Source organism: Platichthys flesus, chromosome 22 (genome assembly GCF_949316205.1).
Source record: "Platichthys flesus chromosome 22, fPlaFle2.1, whole genome shotgun sequence".
Lineage (NCBI taxonomy): Eukaryota > Metazoa > Chordata > Actinopteri > Pleuronectiformes > Pleuronectidae > Platichthys > Platichthys flesus.
The window spans coordinates 3,751,857-3,770,219 of record NC_084966.1 but is presented as its reverse complement, the minus strand read 5'-3'; the positions used below and the strand labels follow the sequence as shown (position 1 = coordinate 3,770,219).

Here is an 18,363-nt window from a genome sequence, read left to right as displayed (position 1 = left end):
GTGAGAACGCAGCATGCATTCAGTCCAGGTAGGGATGTGGGACCCCCGGGCCCCTTCTAAACATGACTCGCCCCTCGCCTCACCACCCCCCTCTGACGTGCGCCTCGCCCACGGGACCACAGACTGCCCGGCGAAGCGGATCACCTTCTACAAAAGCGGCGACAGCCAGTTCGGGGGCGTCAGGATGGCCGTCCACAGGCGCAGCTTCAAATGCTTCGACGCCCTGCTGGACGACCTTTCCCAAAAGGTCAGTGGGACGGGAGCTGGGAGGTCGAGATTTCTATTGAAGCCGACTGGGAGGCTGCAGATATTTAGAATAGATAGACAGACAGATTCTATACTATATAAGAAGTATATATATTGTCCCCACACAGGTGCCCCTTCCGTTTGGTGTGCGGACTGTAACCACTCCCCGTGGCACCAACACCATCCAACACCTCGAGCAGCTCCAGGACGGCGGCTGCTACCTGTGCTCTGACCGGCGCCAGGCTAAGCCGATCAACATGGAGCTGGCAAGCAAACGCCCGAGCATCTGGTCCCATCACAACCGCCGACCCCAGCGGCCCGAGAGCTCGTCCACGACACCACCCAACCATCTGCCCTACAGGCAGCGGCGGATCCTGCTGGTGAAGAACAGCGAGCCGGGCACGAGGAGGAGCGTGGTGCTGAGCAGGAGGTCCACCAGGAGCCTCGGGGCGTTTCTGGATGAAGTGTCAGAGGTGATGCAGTTTCACGTTCGCAAGCTCTACACTGCAGAGGGACGCAAGGTAAGAAGGGATTTGTATTTGATCGCTCAGAGAAGATTAATATTTACTTTTTATTTACTTACTCCGGTGACTTTGTTTCCAGATCGACAACGTGCAGAGCCTGATGACCTGCCCCCCCGTGTTGGTGTGCGTCGGCCGGGAAGCGTTCAGTCCCGTGCTGGCCAACTTCATCAAAAAGAACTCGGAGGAAAAGCTGCCTGGTCTGGACAGCAGGTCGCCCGGTCTCGGCCCCAGGACTCCAGGAAACGGGGTCAGATCTCCTGCTGTTCAGGGAGCGAGATCCCCGCCTCATGGAGCTCAGTCCAGAGCCAGCGAGTACAGCGAAGGACATGAGAGCAAGAAAAATGGTACGTTGTTTGTTCAGGTGTAGGTGAACAGAGTTAGAAATAAAAGCAGCAAGAGAATGTGAATCTTATTTGTTTTGTCTTATTCTCCTTGCAGTGAACTTCGGTCTGGAAACCAAGAAGAGCATCATCCACCCTCGTTCTGACTCCTCAAACCGCTCCAACCATTTCTCGATGTCTTCAGAGAAGTCGTACGGGAACGGCGTCAGCTCCTACTCCCAGGCCCGGCCGGCGATTATGAACGATGACATCGAAAAGCGTGTGCTTGTGAATAAAGACGGCAGCCTCTCGGTCGAGATGAGGGTCCGCTTTCGCCTCCACAACGATGAGACCGTCCACTGGTCCACGCAGATTAAAAAATCCCCATCTCTGACCAATGACTGTTGTCCCCTGAGCCAGGTCCAGCCCCACTACCTGAACAATGGCCAATCAGAAAGCTGTTCCGATCCGGATTCCATGTCATTCGACCCGGAGGTCGTGGATTACTCCAGCCAACCTGTGCAGCATGCATTGGAAGCAAACCACTGCCCCTGCTGTTACCAGCGACCAGAGCAGCACTACGACTTGTGGGAGAATCCAGCACACACCCGCAAACAGCCTCTGGTCCCACCCCCCCATCCACTCACGTCCAGCCACACCAGAAGGAGACACACCAACTCCTCAAGCTCTTCTTCTTCCTGTAATTCCAGGAGAGTGGTGCACCGTCGAGCTCAGCTCTCCAGCTGCGGAGGCGGATCAGGCTCAGAGCAGAGCCAGCTGATCCAGCAGGAGATGTGTGTGACGGAGCAGGTTGAACACACAGTAGAGGTGGAGCAGGACGGAGACAATCACATTGAGGTATGCAGGGTGAGCCGGTGTCACAGCCGCAGCGAAGTGGTCACCAGAGACAGCAACCATCGACCTCTCAGCAGCAAGTCAGGGGAGGAAGAGGTGATGATCGAGGAAGAGCAGGAGCGTCCACAGTCTGCAGTCAGCTGCTCCTCAAATGTCCTGCAGTCATTAGAGGAGGATCAGGATGAGGAGGAGGAGGACCTGCCACCCAGCGCTTCACGGTGCCACCACAGCGATGAACCATCACCATCTCCATCAAGCAAAATCTCAACAGTTAAAAAGCACAAGGGCGGGGAAGAGAGAGCGAGCAGCGCAGTGTCTGCAGCTTCTTCCTGTTGCTGTGGATCCGTCACGCAACTTCCAACAGCTGAAGCAGAGGAGATGGATCGGGCCCCCAGCTCCAAGTCCAAAGTGAGCAGAGCCTCTTGCAGGTCTGGTCGCACAGGACTTTCAACAAGCTCTAAGAAATCCGGGGCATCGACTGTGTGCCCCGACTGTGGCGGCTGCAAACAAGGAGCCACTTCAAACCCTGGTTCACCGCAACACAAGAAGGAGAACGGCTCCAGCGACAGTAATGATGACACCTCGGAGGATTCAGCCGGGTCAACACAATCCAACAAGTCCAACCTCACCAACTGTGGCCGCAACTCTGCAGAATCAAACGTCTTGGAGTGCAGAGCATCTAGTGCCGTTTCCAGAGCATCCAGTCCTGAAGTAAAAGAAGAAGAAAGGGCTACGAGTGCCATCTCAGCAGCAAGCCACACGTCCAATAGGTCACACAGGTCTGGTCGTAATGGGGCCACTGGTGTCATAGTGGACAAAGAGGAGGGGAGGAGCCTCAGCAACATGTCTGCCAGGTCCAGGAAGTCTAAAACACCTGACGCGAGAACAACAAAGGAAGCCGAGGCAGAAAATGATGGAGAGAGAGCAATCAGCTCGTTGTCAGTCAAATCTGGTGTTTCAGCAAAGACCGGCACTTCAGTCAAATCTCACAAGTCCAACTGTCCATTAAAAAGTAACGCTGCCTCCCCAACTGACAATACAGCTGTTGAAGAGGAGGTGACACGCAAAAAATCTCCCAGTAGCCTTTCTGAAAGACCCCATAGTGCCCTGTCGGCGAAATCAAATGTGACAGCAAAGTCAAACGCTTCTCACAGGTCTGCGTGCAGTCGCTGTGCACAAGTTAAATCTCCAGGTGCCGAGGAGGCAACAAGAGAGGAAGAAGGAACAGACGGGCAGAACAGAACAGCGAGTGCCATGTCAGTCAAGTCTAATCTGTCGGTCAAGTCTAATAATTCCCATAAGTCCACCAAAGCTTCAGAGAGGTCACTATCGCCCAGGGCAGAGGCTCAGGGGGAGGAAAGGCCAGCAAGTCAAATGTCTGCCAGATCAGTCAAATCAACAAATGGGTCTGTAAAGTCCTCGAAGTCACGCAAGTCTCACTGCGAAGGGAATGAAACTGAGGCATCTCTGAGCTCAAAGGTAGAAGAGGAACCAGAGGAGACACAAGGTGAGATGGTGGAAGAAGAAACACAACATGAGCCAGACAGAGCCAGCGCCCGGTCCACAATGTCTCATAGATCCAAAATGTCCAATAAGAATACAGGAGATGCTAATGAGCGGACTGCCAGTGTTTTATCTGGTAAATCAGCTCTCTCTGAGAAGTCCCACCATTCAAAGACAGACGTGGACAGAAGTCCTAGTGCTGCGTCTGGGAAGTCCAGGAAGTCCAAGTGCTCTGCAGCTTCTCCACATGGAGACGAGCAGCCAACTGAGACCGAAGAGCGGGTTGCCAGTGCCATGTCTGTCAAGTCCAAATCGTCAGCACGGTCCAATCTCCAATCGGCGTCACCGGGTCCAAATGCTGTTACCATTAACTCGGCCGAGGAGGTTGAGGAAGAAGGAAAAGAGACGACAGAGAGAGCTCCAAGCGCTGCATCAGCTAAATCTGAAAAATCTCATGTTTCATCCAATCATAGTGGACGTAAAGCTCCAGCCGCACCAAGAAGTCGTCAATCCTCTGCACGACAGTTGGTGCCTGGCTCCGGTTTGGGGGAGATGAGAGGTTCCAGTGCTTTGTCAGTTAGCTCTGCAACCTCGGCTAAATCTGGCCGCTCCAAATGTCGCTGTGGAGCAGCTTCAGGGGAGGATCAGAAGGAGGGAAATGATGAGGAGGCTTCTGAACAGGCTGCAAGCGTCTTATCATCCTCCTCCAAGAGACAGAGGAGGGATTCAGGAGGCACCGAGCAGCCGTTGAGTCGATGCTCATCAGGCTCAGTCTCTCTCGGGTTGCCAGAAGACCAAGAAGCAGCTGATTCAGACAGTGGGAAGTCCAGTTTTTCATTTTGCACAAACACTGAGAGTAAAGGCCGAGTGAAGACGGCAGCATCTGAGGGTCCTAAAACCCAGAGGGGCTCTGCTGTGAAGAAAGATGTCGATATCCCCACGATAAAAACTCCAGGAGGGGGTGATGGTCGAGATGAAGAAGACGGTGGAGAGCAAAACGCAGAAAGAGCAGCCAGTGCAATTTCTACCAAAAGTGGCAGATCCCAAAAGTCCTCACCTAGCCGTAGCGCCAAAGTGACAGAAAATAACCTTCAAACGGAAAGTGAGTCAAAAACTATAAATCTGAGCGCCAACAACAACAGAACCTCATCTTCAATGTCATCATCAAGTGCTAAAGTTCGGAACAAATCCCCTGCAAGTGCCAATGCAGCAAAAACCCCGGTTGGAGATTCATCAAGTAACGACGCTGGAAACATCAGTGAGGTCAAAGGGCAAGAAGACGTTGCAGCCAGTGCCCACTCCAAGAGTCCCTGTTGCCTCAGGCCTGAATCTGCAGCTTCAGCTCAATCAGGCTCCAAAACGAAAGTCAGATCAGTCAAAGGCCGTGAGTCCAGATCTAAAGCAGGAAGCAACGGTGGTGACGTGGAGACACTCGTCAAATCCTCGGACCCCTGTGCCCTGCCTGACTCCAGACCAGGCAGCAAAGTGGAGAGTGAGACCACTCTGTCTCACTCTGTGTCCGCTGCCGACCTGCTGAAGGAAACCATGACTGCGTGTCCGGACAGGCCAGAGTCGAAGGCCAGCAAAACCAGTGACCGAACGGGGGGCGAGAAAAGCCCAAAGAGTCAGAGAAAAAGGAACCAGAAGGAGAAAAAGCCCGACCTCACACCTGCCTGTCTGCCAAACGCTTCCCCCAACGAGGTTGTGAACGACTGGCTGCGGAGCATTCCTGCCAACAGCAGCATGCTGGCACTGGGCGACGAGCTGGAAGAGGGCGAGCAGGAGGCGCAGGAGAAACCTGGAGAGGAGGAGGTGGCACAGGTGGAGGAGAGTCCTGAAGACGATAAAGTTGATGAGGAGGAGAAGGTTGAGTCAGAGGAGAAGCAGAATTCAGATCCAGCTCCAGGTGATGAAACGGTGGCGTCTTGCCCCACTGGGCTGGAAAGTGCTGACTCACTGGCCAGGAACTTACATCCGTCTGTGGCTGTGATGAAGGTTCTTCTGAGTTCTTCTCTGGGCCGATGCCGAAGTTTGCCAGAGGTATTTCAAGGACTTTTTGTTACTTTGCCCCAGAATGTGATCAAATCATTATTTTGTTCCATTTCTGGTTAAACCCGTCAAGGTTCAGTTTCATGTCTTTGAAATGAAATTATCAATCTTTGCCAAGGCCCAACAGTCCTCTTTAACTATTATAAGCCTCATAGTGAAAGCCACAAACAATGCTGTTAATGTGTTTTTTATCCAAGAGTAGCTTGGACTTATAAACTAGATAAACAGATAATGTAACATGTGGATAATTGATATACTTGCTGTCTTCTGTAGGTGTCTCCAGTTTACGGCCGTCGATTGAGCACGTCAGCCAGAGGGCTCCTGGACAGTTTGGCCCAGCTCCAGCTCATCGAGCCGGCACTGAGCCCTGGTCGTGACCTGCAGAAAAACCCTAACCACCAGTATGACGAGATCATGACCATCCTCCAGTCGCTCTGGCTCACTGGGCCCAGTGACACTGAGTTCAAGAAGGGCAAAGACATCGGCAAGGAGCAGGTGACTCCACCGAGGTCCTCATCCGGGGTGGGAATGAGCAGTGGCTCCGGCGGGTCGGGAAAGGAGAATGGAAATAAAGACGGACACGAAACACCTCCGAAGGAGATTGAATCTTTACCCGAGGTGCAGGTGCCGAGTGAAGATCAAAGTACACTCCCTCAAAGCCTGGACAGCCCGAAAGCCACGGAGAACCCGTCATCCTCGGACAAGAGCTCTGCCAACGACAGCTCCAAGTCCCCCACCGACAACGAGCAGGAGCCGCTGGACGACACCAGCTCAGGAACACCCTCGACTGTCCTGCGAGCGCCTCTGTCCGAAAAACTGTCCCAAGACCCCGATCCAGTGTGGGTCCTGCACCTTCTGAAGAAGCTGGAGAAACAGTTCATCAACCACTACATCAACGCCATGGCAGAGTTTAAAGTTCGCTGGGACCTGGACGACAGCCTCATCCTGGACACCATGATGTCTGAGCTCAAGGAGGAGGTGAGTCGACGCATCCAGAGCAGCATCGAACGTGAGATAAGGAAGATTAAGGGCCGAGCGGGCAGAGGAGGACGGTCGCCCCGGCCCCCTCAGGGAGCGCACCTCTCCAGGGAGTCCACCGTGACGGAGAAGAGGCGTCGGATTTTAAAGGTAACATTAATATTCTGTATTTCTAGAAATACTCTGCTGCTTGAGTTCAGAAAGATGATGTTTCGTGTATTTTTCAGGTCATGAAGAACCAATCCGTGAAAACCACTGACTCTGTCAGTGATGGAGAGATGGAGGGTGATTTCAGTGACCAGCGAAGTGATGATGAGTACTGCCCCTGCGATGCTTGTGTCCGCAAGAAAATGGATGCCCGGCCTCTCGTGGTGAACCCATTGGCGGCCAACGCACCAGTGGCGATGGAGTTTGACCTTCTTAAGATACTTCAGCTGAAGAAAAGCCCAGAGCCTGCGCCTGTAGCCGTGCACCAGTCTGCGGAGCTGGAAGGTGAGGAGGGGAGGAATTTGGAGGTAGTGCAGGAGGAAGAGGAGGAGGAGGAGGAGGAAACAAAGGAGGACATTAAAGCAGTGTTTGTGTTAGAGGATATGATCCCAGAGGAGGACGAGGAAGAAGCTGAGGGTCAGACAGAAGATGAGGAAAAGGTAGAAAAGGAGGAAAATAGTGAAGATGGTAAAGAGCAGGAAGAGGGAGTGAAAGAAGGTGAGGAAACCGGAGAAGAGGGCGCACAAGGAAATGGAGAGGAGGAGGAGGGTGAGGGTCAGACAGAAGAAGAGGAGAAGGTAGAAAGAGAGGAAAATAGTGAAGATGGTAAGGAGCAAGAGGAGGTAGAGAAAGAAGGTGAGGAAACAGGAGAAGAGGGGGCACAAGGAAATGAGGAGGAGGAGGAGGAGGGTGAGGCAGAATGCCAATGTGAGTGTGATAGAAATGAGGAGGAGAGTGACAAGGCTGAAGAGGAAGAGGAGGCTGAGGAGACTGGCGACAACACAGGGGAAGATGAGGTGGAAGATGATGAGGACGAGACAGGAACTGGGGAGGAGGAGAGTGACCTGGAGACAGTTAAAGAAGCAGCAGTAGGTAAAGGAGAGACCACTGAGGGTCAGGAGGAGGAGGAAGAGGAGGAGGAGTGTGAGGCGTCTGATTCTAAGCCAGTGGAAGAGGAAACGACAGAAAAGGAAAGTGGAGAAGAGGAGGCAGAGGATGAAGAAGACGGGGAGGATGGGGGCGGAGAGGAGGAGTCGCATGAAGAGGGCGAGGGAGGAGAAAGTGAGGAGCAGGAAGGACCCCCCCCACAGGTAATGAATCAATGCAATATACAGATATGTATTGAAATCATGTCCTTGTGATGGTGCTCGGGGAAAAGTTACAGGAATCCCCAAAGTAATTACAATAATTAGGGGATACTATTTGTGGTATGACAGGTCCAATAGCTGTGGAGACATGTGACGTCCTTTTTCGAGTTTGAACCGATTCACTGGGGGACGCACTGTAAATAGCTGTTCCTGCTTAAGAATGTCCTGACACATGAACAGCAGTCTGAGCAGCACCTATTTTAAACCCCCGCAGAGAACATGACTGCAGGGTTAAAGTCTGCGGGACCTTACACAGGAACCTGACCCACTGCAGCCTCACCACTAAGTCTAAGCCTGTGGGAAAAGCTAATCTATCTATCCAATTAGACAGACTCAGCAAATCTGTTTTGTTTGGCAGCAGCACAGAACCTGCACCGATGGACGTCCACTGTTCATGATTGACTTTGTTACAAATCCTTGCAGATATTTAACTGTTGTGTTGTTGACCCCTCAGGACCAGGGGCTGACTGAGGGAGAGGAGGCCGACGCTGAAGACTCAGACACAGACAAAAAAAGCCCCAGCGACACCAGTGCGGATGAAGTTGTTGCTGGGACCACTGGTGACGAGGAAGAGAAAGAGGCGGGAGGAGGAGACGCCGTGGAGGAGTTCAAGCCCGAGGAAGAGGAGGAGGAGGAAGTGAACAGCAGCAGAAAAGAAGAGGGGGCCCTCCTCCATCAGTTCACCAGGACGTCTGTGGAGTCCCAGCCCGGCTCCTTGGAGGACATTCACACGGATTCAGCTCCTGTCAGCACCATAGAAGTGCCCAAGATGGGGTCCACTGGGGGGGGTGCGAGCCCGAAGAGGAGCCGGTCGCCGGGGAGGGTCAAATGTCGCAAACCCAAAGACCGAGATATGGACCTGGATGATTATTAACCCACTTTATGATGTAGATCTGCTTTCAAAAGGGTCCATGACTCCCAGAAGCCCTTGCAACGTCCACAAAAACACTGATTATGTAGCCGAGGTAAAAAATATGATCGCAGAGAGAGACTCAAACACTTGAAGCACTTTAACACTCCAGATCCGATGTAGGAGGAGTCACATGACGAGGAATCATGAAACTTGAATACTATTTACTGATATGAGTTGTATTTGTACATTTTGGAAGGTAACTTTGTGTATTCAGTGTATTTCTGTACTGTAAAATAAGGTATATTTTTGAAACTTTTTCTTTTTGACCCATATGGCTCATATAACCATTAATAAACCAAGTACCTCAGATTTAATGTAAATCAATTGATTCAGTAGTTTGACAGAACGTCTGTATTGATCTTTGGTTGAGTATCAGTTAACTTTTATTTAAATCAATGCTGGAATCTCAGTGTTATTCTTGTATCTATTCCCGTAAATGACTTTATGAAGTACGTCAGTTTCTAGTAAGAAATTAATTTACTTTATCATATTATCTTAAAAGATCCTTGTTTAAATACTTCTCAGCAAATGTACCTCATTATATTTACCTAGAGGAAAAGAGCCGTGAACGTTTATCGCACATTTCCCAGGGAATGTAAATCTTGCACAACGTGACACTGAGCATGTGTTTGTGGTTCTGACACAGAAACATCTTCTGTATTTACCGGCCGTCTGAAGTTTGACGTAAACCACCCTGAGGTGTGTGTTCCTCGCTGTAGATTCAGGTTCAGGGTTTGTATGAGCAGCCATGTGGAACAGCAGCGTGAAGCGTGTCACTGAGGCCTTACTGTATCCATGGTTATCCCAGGGCAGACTGACAGAAACACGGGGGGTGGGGGTGGGGGGATCACGCGTAATTGGCCGTCTTTTGTTTCCTGACATCTCCGCCGTTAGTCAAGCAGAATCCCGGAGCCTGTAAAAGACGCTGGGGTGGATCAATGATGCTCTTTAAAAAGCTGGGAGATATTCTGAAGAGCCATTTTCTCTCTTTTAACCCAAACCGAGCGGTGTGAGCTGTACCGAGTATGTGTGTGTGTGTCTGTGTGTGTGTGTGCCTATGCTGCTATTGGTCTGTTTGACTGTCCATCAATCTGTGACATCACCAAGTGAACATCATGTATCTATAGAGAAAATGAATGAATAAAGTTGGTATAAATAAAAGAAATGCAGAACAGTGGTTTATTTGACTTTAATCTGACATTACACTATTTGTAATGTCGATCTCTAAGACAGATTCTCCTTCAGGTTCCTTCTGATTCTGATGACAGATGTTGCTCTGATCTTTTAAAACCTGAACAGCAGCTCTGGTTTTATCGATGTCTTCGAGACGTATACATATAAATGTTTGAGAATTACGTGGTCGTGCTTTCTGATCCACGTCTGATGTTCAGTTTACCGTCCTGAGCCTCCTGTGCTCTGTTTCCCCCCCACTGTGCTCGGCTCCGCTCCAAATGTGCTTCCAAAGCTGCTCAACAGCTCTCAAGATACACTCACATGTCACACTAATCCAGTACCTGTGAGTGTGCCCATGTGTGTGTATGTGTGTGTGTGTGTGTGTGTGTGTGTGTGTTTGAGCCACGGAGGGATTGAGGTTGACTTACATCACGCGGCTCAGCCTGTACCTCCAGAAAACCACATGAACCTTTGAATGTGATGTTATGTAGTGGGTTTATTTCTGCTTTTTAAACAGCATCATCAACCAGTGGTTAAATTAAACAGAATAACAAACATACTTGTGTTTTTAAACTGCTTTTTTAGCTGGTCAGTCATTAAAATAAACATGTTTTACTGTAATTTTTCCAATTTTACTGCATGCACAATATTCTCTGATACAGTACATGTGCAGGTTTGTGTGTGAAACTCTGCCCCTTAGTGGTGAGCCATGGTTTTACATTTAGGAGGTGAGGGAGTTCAAACTGTTGGAGCAGGTCTGTGCATCTGAGACGGACATTAAAGTTGACCTCTGACCTCTGTACAGGGAAAAGAGGGGATTCTCTCCATACGTGAATGTCCTGTTTGTGTGTGAGGAGGATGTCAATCATGAGAGACACGCCTCCACTGCCTCCCTTATGATTGGCTGTTGTTCCAAATGAGCCTCCGCCTCCGAGACAGAGCAGCCAGTCAGCAGGCAGACCAAAGCCAGGGGGACAACCTGTACACACGTACACACACACACACACACACAGACACACACAGCAGAAAACACATTACAGCCTCGTCCTCCTTTCTCTTCCTCCTCCATCTTTTCCCACCTCCTCACCGTGGTCCTGTCTCTGGCTGCGTTGGTTTGAGCGGTGATGTCAGAGGATGTGATGTCACCTGTCAGCTCGTCAGCTCGGTAGATTGCCCTCAAGAGAAACTCCTCGCACCTGGACTCAGGACGACCAGACAGTTTCTAGAAGGCGGGCGGGGGGGTGGGAGAGATGCTTGACAGTGACACAAAATTGAGACACAGTATGAAAGTAATACATCTAATAGGGGGGTCTTCAGCTGCTAAGCTTAAAGCCACACTCTGTAGCTTTTACTGAGCAACAGCGCCCCCTGTAGTCGCACGTTGTGAGTAATTCTGACATGACTAACAGTGGATATTACCCATGATCCTTATCTCCCTGATCCAGGAGTGACACTGTTCCTGTCTTTCTGAGTCAGTGAACCACCACAGTTATTTAGCAGCTGCTGTTTCAAGGTAAAGGAAAGTTGCTCAGGGGTTTAAACGTGTGTACCTGGAGTAGACGTGTGGCTCTGCGGTACAGTTTGCTGTTGGTGACCTGCACGTCGATCATGTGGTTCTGGTAAATCTTCCCCTTTAGGATGTGAGCTCCGGTGCTCACAGCGTTCAGCACCAGCTTGGTGGACAGCTCCCACTGCTGAGAGAGGGACAGAAACACACGGCATCTAAATCTAAATAAGATGAAGATGAGAAATAAGAGTCAATAAAGACTGAATCAGTGTTTGAGCATTTAGATAAGAGTCCGACACTCCCTCTGCCGCGTGTGTGCTCTTTCTTTGTGTCTCTGTAAAAACGCTGGAGGGTGGAAGCCAATGTAAACGAGAGTAAATGAGGCAAAAACAGTTATTTAGAATGCTCCAGTGAGTCAGGGAATCAATGTGTGGGTGTCTGTGTGTGTCTGTGTGTGTCTGTGTGCATGTGTGTGTGTGTGTGCCGTACCATGTGAACTAAGCTCTCAGAGGCAGATGACGGCCAAGTGATTTTCAGTGTAGATAAACACAGCTTATTGATGTCATCCTGCAAAACACAATGGAGAGTGCATTAGATGGACTGACACAGGGACAGACAGAGTGATTGATGGACAGACGGACAGAGTGATGGATGGACAGATACTTGTTGTCCAGCAGCAGCAGTGTCTCCATCAGTGTGGTGATAAACAGCGTGGAGGTTGGACGTCCTCGCTCTCACCGCTCGGGCCACTTTCACCACGTCACCGACATCGTCTGTGGAGAGGAGCCGTAAAACACACCTGCTGTTCTTCTGATGAAATCTGGACGGAATCGAACATGAACAGAAACGTGGTCTCACCGCAGTGGGTGTAGAGAAGGAGAACAGTGTCCTGGTCACTGAGGTGAGGCAGAACCAAACGTTGGAAATCCTGGTGTGAGATGCAGAACTGACGACCCTGATCAGAGCAGGTGTTGAATACACATCACAAACACACACAGTTTAACAACCCTAAATTCAGAAGCTGATTCAAATCGGATCAAACTCCACCCACACACTCCTCATGTTCAATTCCTTATTAAGCAACACTTGAGGATGTGGTGTCCTTTGAGGCGCCGCTTCCTCGGCCATGAATATTTAACATAACTGAGGTTTTCAGTTTGCTCTCGACCTCAGATGAGCCTCCCACCATGTGTTGCCAGTTTAAATAAAGCCCAGTCAGTCATTAGCAGTGAGTCTCAAAGGACGAGAGACGTAGTCAGTGCGTCATCCTGCGATTTAAACACAAGTTGTTTGTCTCCCTCGTGGCTATTTTCGGCTGAGTGGCTGCTCAGAGCGGTGACTGATGAATGTGTCAGTGTGAATGGAGCTGGATCCATTAATAAAACGTTATTAGTGTCACCACCGGTTATTATCAACACGACTCAAATTGGTCACAGCGGATTATAAACGAGTCTATTTAGTCTTTATGTTAAATTTAACTTTAAACTACCTTTATACTGACTCATTCAGAGTCTTTCACGGATCTCTATCTGTAAAGAAATGGATTTCTAGTGGGCGGAGTGGAACAAAAACACCAAGCTCTGTTTAGACTATTCATATTTTAAAGTTTCCTTTAGATAAACTGGTCTTTAATAGATTCTTGAGTCTTTTTAACTGATCTCTCCCTGTTTCAAGTCACTGAGCCATCAAAGTCCTTTAGAAGCTATTATTTTATGATCGAATAAGTTGCCTGGTGCTGCTTTAAATATTTAATCTCACATAATTTAGATTTATTTACATTTTATTACATCTACATGCTTGGAGATGAAATTGAAGCCAAACTGAAGGCAACCAGCAGTGCAATGAAGAGACTAGAGCAGATTAATTGAAAGGAGACATGGAGTCCGCTGGTGTCTCAGGTGCAGTCGGATGTGTTTCAGAAGTCGCATCCAGCAGAGACTCACATGCTGCAGGAGGAAAGCTGGATTTCACTATAATTGAATCTTAGTGGATTTGAAACCTCTTAATACTTCGTAAGGATTTTTCACACGTGTTTAAGACCCACAGGCTTTTTTCCCAGCAGACATTTTGACATGTCACGGTAAAAAAGAAAAAGCACAAGTGCGAAGAGTGATGTCTGAATTCCATTTAGCTGCTTTAGATCCAGGGTCCTGGATTGTGTGACTATAGAAATCCACGTTTAGTTCTTCTCCTGACAGCCCTGCTGCAGAGGAGGCTCGGAGAATCGTCCTGTTCTCACAATGCGATGGAGCGTTGTGTCAGATTAGAGCCTTTTGTTCGGTATTTGTAATAATTACTTGTTCATTTCCACTAATTGAGTTCCTTTGTTTAGTTTCCCTTCACATACCAGTGACGTTAAGGGACCTTCATTGTTGTGCAGCTGCTCGAATCCTCCACTCACGAAGCCGCGGATATCTTCAGAGTCTGACACACACACACACACACAAACACACACACAAGGAACAAACAGAAGATAGCGTGCAGATGTGAACGATTTATCATTTGCACATTACCAAGTGTAACAGGAAGATTGAGATTGTTCTAGATTTTGTGTTTTTGTCGTCTCACCTGCTCCGAACGTGGGGTTACACTCACTGGCATCGATGAGGCCCAGCACAGCCAGGGAGCCCCAGCCCAGGTAACACACAAGCCTTCCACACCGCAAACTGAAACACACACACACACACACACATACACACAACGAGATGATCAAGTTCCACATCGACAAAAATCTGGAGGCTTCGAGAGCCGTAAAATCCAATTTGAAATGTTTAAACAGCTTTACAAAAATTCTAAACTGGATTGTTTATGTGCATTTTTAACTTCTCTATGTTCATGAAGCCACGATGCTCTGTTTTCCTTTATAAATAGAATCTGAGGTTACAGTGAAAAAGCGTAAAAGATGTCTGACCTGAGTCCAGCCGCTTCCACCAGAGCACTTATCCCTTCGCTCTGAGCGTATGTGACATCCACAGTTTTCTCATATTCTCTCATGTGCTGCACGATTCCCCTGTTGGAAAAAACAAGGGAGCTTTACAGGCAGGGACGCAGCTGCTTTGGCAAACACTCTGGAAACGACAGAAATATATGGCCATGTTGTTGAAATAGCAAATTAGAAGTCTAATTTCTATGCTCATTGCTTTATTATCCCTTATTTTAAACGTTAAATGAAAGATCAGCTCCTGTGGTTTGTCGTCTGGTGTTAAACTTCTACAAAATGCCATAAATGTACTTGCACCATTGACTTTATAGTCCAAGTACATTTATGGTTATGTCTTTATTTCTGCACCAGCGCTGTCAACTGTCATTACACAGAATCTCTTTTTCCACAATGAACTGTAGAGGTCAGCAACACACAATGGAAACACAATGAAAACCCACAAAAAAGGGCTTTTGTGACAACTCGCTGTCTTAAATGGAAAGCAGTGTGAATGTACAGTGAGGCAGCCACACTTTCTAAATGCACCAGGAGCTGTAGTAATGTGAAAAGCTTGTCCGGGGCACGGACACATCTCTCAGGTGCTGCTGGTGAGAAATGTCGACACAGAGACGCACTTAGGAAACTAGGTGTTGGGCCTTCGGGTGCTGGGACGGAGAGTTGAGGTGCTGTGAGGTGACTCCAGAACATGACAGAGGATCGATAGGAGACCCCATGCACTTTCACTTAGATCTTAGAGACTCTTGAAAAGATATTCTCCTCATTTATATGTTTTTATTTCTACATTTGCAGCCTCGTTTTCTTTCCACTTTCAGCTGTTTGTCGGTGTCATGCTCACTTGTGTGTGACGGGCGTGTTGGTGAAGGTCGCAGCATGAGCAGCAGACAAGATAACGTCCAGGAGGATCTTAGTAGCGCTGCCACCCTTCATCCTGGAGGAGCCGCTGATGGCTTCGGGCTGAACACACACACACAGACACACACACAGAGTCAGAGTTGCAACACACAGCTCCCTTGTTTCAAATTTTGACACAAACGCAACCTGAACACTTTGCGATAGAGATGAAATCCCAGCGTGTGCACGAGAGCGTGATGAGTCTCACCCCGACCGCCGGGTTGACGAGGAAGGCCTCTCGAGTTTTGACTAGATCCTGCATCCGTCCAACCACACTGCCAAATGTGAATGTGCAGCCGGGTATGGGCTCATCCCTGCACAGGACAAGACTTTAACAATCCCAAAGTGGCTTTTTATACAACATTATTCATGGTTTCTTTTCAGGATTTAACCTAAAAGATTCCTGTGGACTCACTTGGCTTGATGCACAGGGTTGAAGCCGAGCAGCACAGGAGTGTAGATCTCTGGGTGCTGCAGGCAGAGATCCAGCTGACCTGCCACAAAGGGAGCCTGTGGAGGTGTCATTCAAAATGTTCATGAAGAAGATTGAGTTCATCTTCAGTTTTATACACTGGGAATTCAGATTTTCACCAGTTACAGTGACTTCCTTACTGATAATCCACAGGAAATGCCGATGAACAAGACTCGCTTCTTTCCCTCACACACCTGCAGGGGATGAAAAACATGATGTGGGCAAAAGAATGAAGGATAATAATATATCTTTGCACACACACACATACACACACACACACACACACACACAAATACATACAAACACACAGACTCACAAACACACACACACATCCCTGACCTTCTTCAGACTGAGCATGCCCAACATGGGGTCATCCTCAGGAGCTTCATGTGAGGAAAGTAAAGCTCTGTGGAAAACGAGATAATACATTTTAATAAAATATATTGTTATCACAACAACAAACTTATATGTTTCATTATATTGTGTTACGCATGTGGTAAGACTCTTGATGATCAAACATTTATATCTATTATTTTGGAATATATGACAAACCACCTGTCTCCTCCTGCGATGATGTAGGAGTAGACCAAACCCTGGTTCAGCCTCTGAAGCTCTCTGTTGAAGCTTGACTAACAAACCACACAACACACACAACACAAACAACACACACAAAACACAACACATAAACCAGAAGTCCTTTGTCATTTTCCTTTTATCCCTAAAACAAATAAACCATTTTTCCCAACAAAACGAATGTGAATAAATGTCTTTTTTTTATATAATCTCATAAATCCAAAGGTCAAATAACTTGAATCTTATCACAGCTGTTCACGAGGAGCATGTCGGGATGTTTTTATACCGCCGTGAGAAAAGCCATTCGACCAGAAGTCCCACATCCACTCAGGACAACGAGGCTGCCCCGAGGATCCTGTTAGAGAAACAAGAGGACACACTTTAACCTCACGCCTGACTGACCAGCACAAACAAACAAACACACACACACACACACACAAACACACACACACACACACACATAGGGAGATGTGGTACCTTGAGGATGAGCTCCACCCTCTGTGCAACCTCCATCACAGTTTTCACCACTTGGTCACTGAAAAGCCTCTGAAGATGAATTTCAAACAAGGGCAAAATGTTTTAAATATATATTCCTACAATCTTACAAAGGAGAAACGTCTTTATTTGTTAGATTGTGTGTTGGAACCTGTACCTGGTAGGTTTCCTCTGTCTCTTCCTGGAACATTTGGGCGTCACAGGCCTGTAACGTCCTCACGATGCCAGCGGCTGGAGCTCGGTCGATGTCCCGCGTCAGGGGATTGGACTTCTCCGAAACAGGAAGTGATGGCTCATAATCTGGAGACTTGAAAGTTCATATTAAATCTTTGCATTTTTGTTGATTTCAAGTTTTTGGTTTTTGCCTAAAGCTAGATACTAAGTAGATATTTCAAATTTTCGAATCTTTATAAAATCAGAAGTGTAAAACAAGTGGCTTAGGCAAACTAAACAAACCTCTAACAGTTTATTTCCATTTACCTCCCATTCACCCACAGTAGAGAGACAACGAGTCCAGTCTGACGCCTCCATCGTGCACGGACCTGTCCTTTTCCAACGAGAAGCAGTTTGTCCTTCTGTGTCGCTGCAGTCGCTCCACGTGTGTTGTTGTCAGTTTACAGAGATCGGAAATGAAAAGCAAAGAGTGTCGGCCTCTATCTGCGGTGACAAAGTTCACTTCAGGACCTTTGAGACCGAGGAGTGAAAGGAAGTGTGGATTCCTCTGTCACACACCCACACGAGTGCCCGGAGAAGCTTTGGGTTAACAGCAAAAATCAACTGTTTCATGAATATATAACTTTCTAACTGTTATTTACAAATCTTTTCTTTTCCAATACAATAAAACACAGCAGTGGAATCTGTTCACTCGTTCCTCAGACACTTGTTTTTCAACCCTTCGGTGCAGAAGAGACCAAACTACTTCTCAGCCGCGTGACAATATTGACCCGGCAGCAGATTGTGGCGTCTCACAGTGAGTGTTTGCTGCAGCGCGCCTCACTCCTCCGTCCTCCCACCACAGTCTCTCATATCTGCCAGCTAATTGCCATCAAAGCAGCGGGGACATTTTTTCCACATCATGTTCCACTGACGGAGAAAAGAACCAATGTTATTTCTCCTCGCACTTTGCAAACACCCGCTACCGGTTTGTTTTATTTATCTATTTTTGCCACAGATTGAATCTCGTGCACCTGACTCCCTGTTGAGTGACGCATTGGTTCCACGCATCGCTCACGCTGATGACTAATGATGTCAGACGACGATGAGTCAATGTAACACCGGAGCTGATGCGTGGGGCCGCGTGATAAGTCATTTGGCAGCGTCACAGGTTTGATGCCTGCAGGAGCCCAGTTGTCAGACAAACTGCTTTATGCTATGAAATGGGTCCAGGAGGGAAGATGGCTTATACTGTTGTCCAGATAATAAAATGATAGATATATATTATTTTATGGCAGTATAAGCCGTCCCTAATGCAGGAGGGTCGATGTTGTCTAGTCCCATCTGTGATTTCACGCACTGGCTACACTCTGACTTCACACGTTTAACAGGAGGTAACAGGCGGAGCGCTGAGA

At 48.3% G+C, this 18,363-nt stretch overlaps 2 protein-coding genes across 3 annotated transcripts; one reads left to right on the top strand and one right to left on the bottom strand.

The window, feature by feature from the left end:
* On the top strand, nt 1-9,930 carry rp1l1a (rp1 like 1a). The gene is made up of 7 exons (XM_062380541.1): nt 1-247; nt 375-767; nt 850-1,114; nt 1,209-5,488; nt 5,771-6,625; nt 6,703-7,773; nt 8,285-9,930. The coding sequence occupies exons 1-7, from the start codon at nt 14-16 to the stop codon at nt 8,702-8,704; spliced, it is 7,518 nt and encodes a 2,505-aa protein (XP_062236525.1). The 5' UTR covers nt 1-13; the 3' UTR covers nt 8,705-9,930.
* Nucleotides 9,931-9,993: 63 nt separating this feature from the next.
* On the bottom strand, nt 9,994-18,181 carry gckr (glucokinase (hexokinase 4) regulator). 2 transcript variants are annotated; one of them, XM_062380542.1, is made up of 19 exons: nt 17,276-18,181; nt 16,953-17,102; nt 16,778-16,846; nt 16,587-16,655; nt 16,283-16,356; nt 16,067-16,133; nt 15,868-15,921; nt 15,671-15,765; nt 15,464-15,569; nt 15,200-15,318; nt 14,335-14,433; nt 13,992-14,089; nt 13,771-13,847; nt 12,282-12,378; nt 12,087-12,196; nt 11,913-11,990; nt 11,467-11,610; nt 11,004-11,138; nt 9,994-10,895 (listed from the first exon to the last, which is right to left on the bottom strand). In XM_062380542.1, exons 1-19 carry the CDS (start codon nt 17,324-17,326, stop codon nt 10,782-10,784), a joined length of 1,806 nt encoding a protein of 601 aa, XP_062236526.1. In that variant the 5' UTR covers nt 17,327-18,181; the 3' UTR covers nt 9,994-10,781. The 2 variants fall into 2 exon arrangements, with proteins under 2 accessions (XP_062236526.1, XP_062236527.1); XM_062380543.1 differs by lacking the exons at nt 16,953-17,102; nt 17,276-18,181 and having other exon boundaries at nt 10,075-10,895; nt 16,536-16,655; nt 16,778-16,849.
* Between the last annotated feature and the right edge of the window lie 182 nt (nt 18,182-18,363).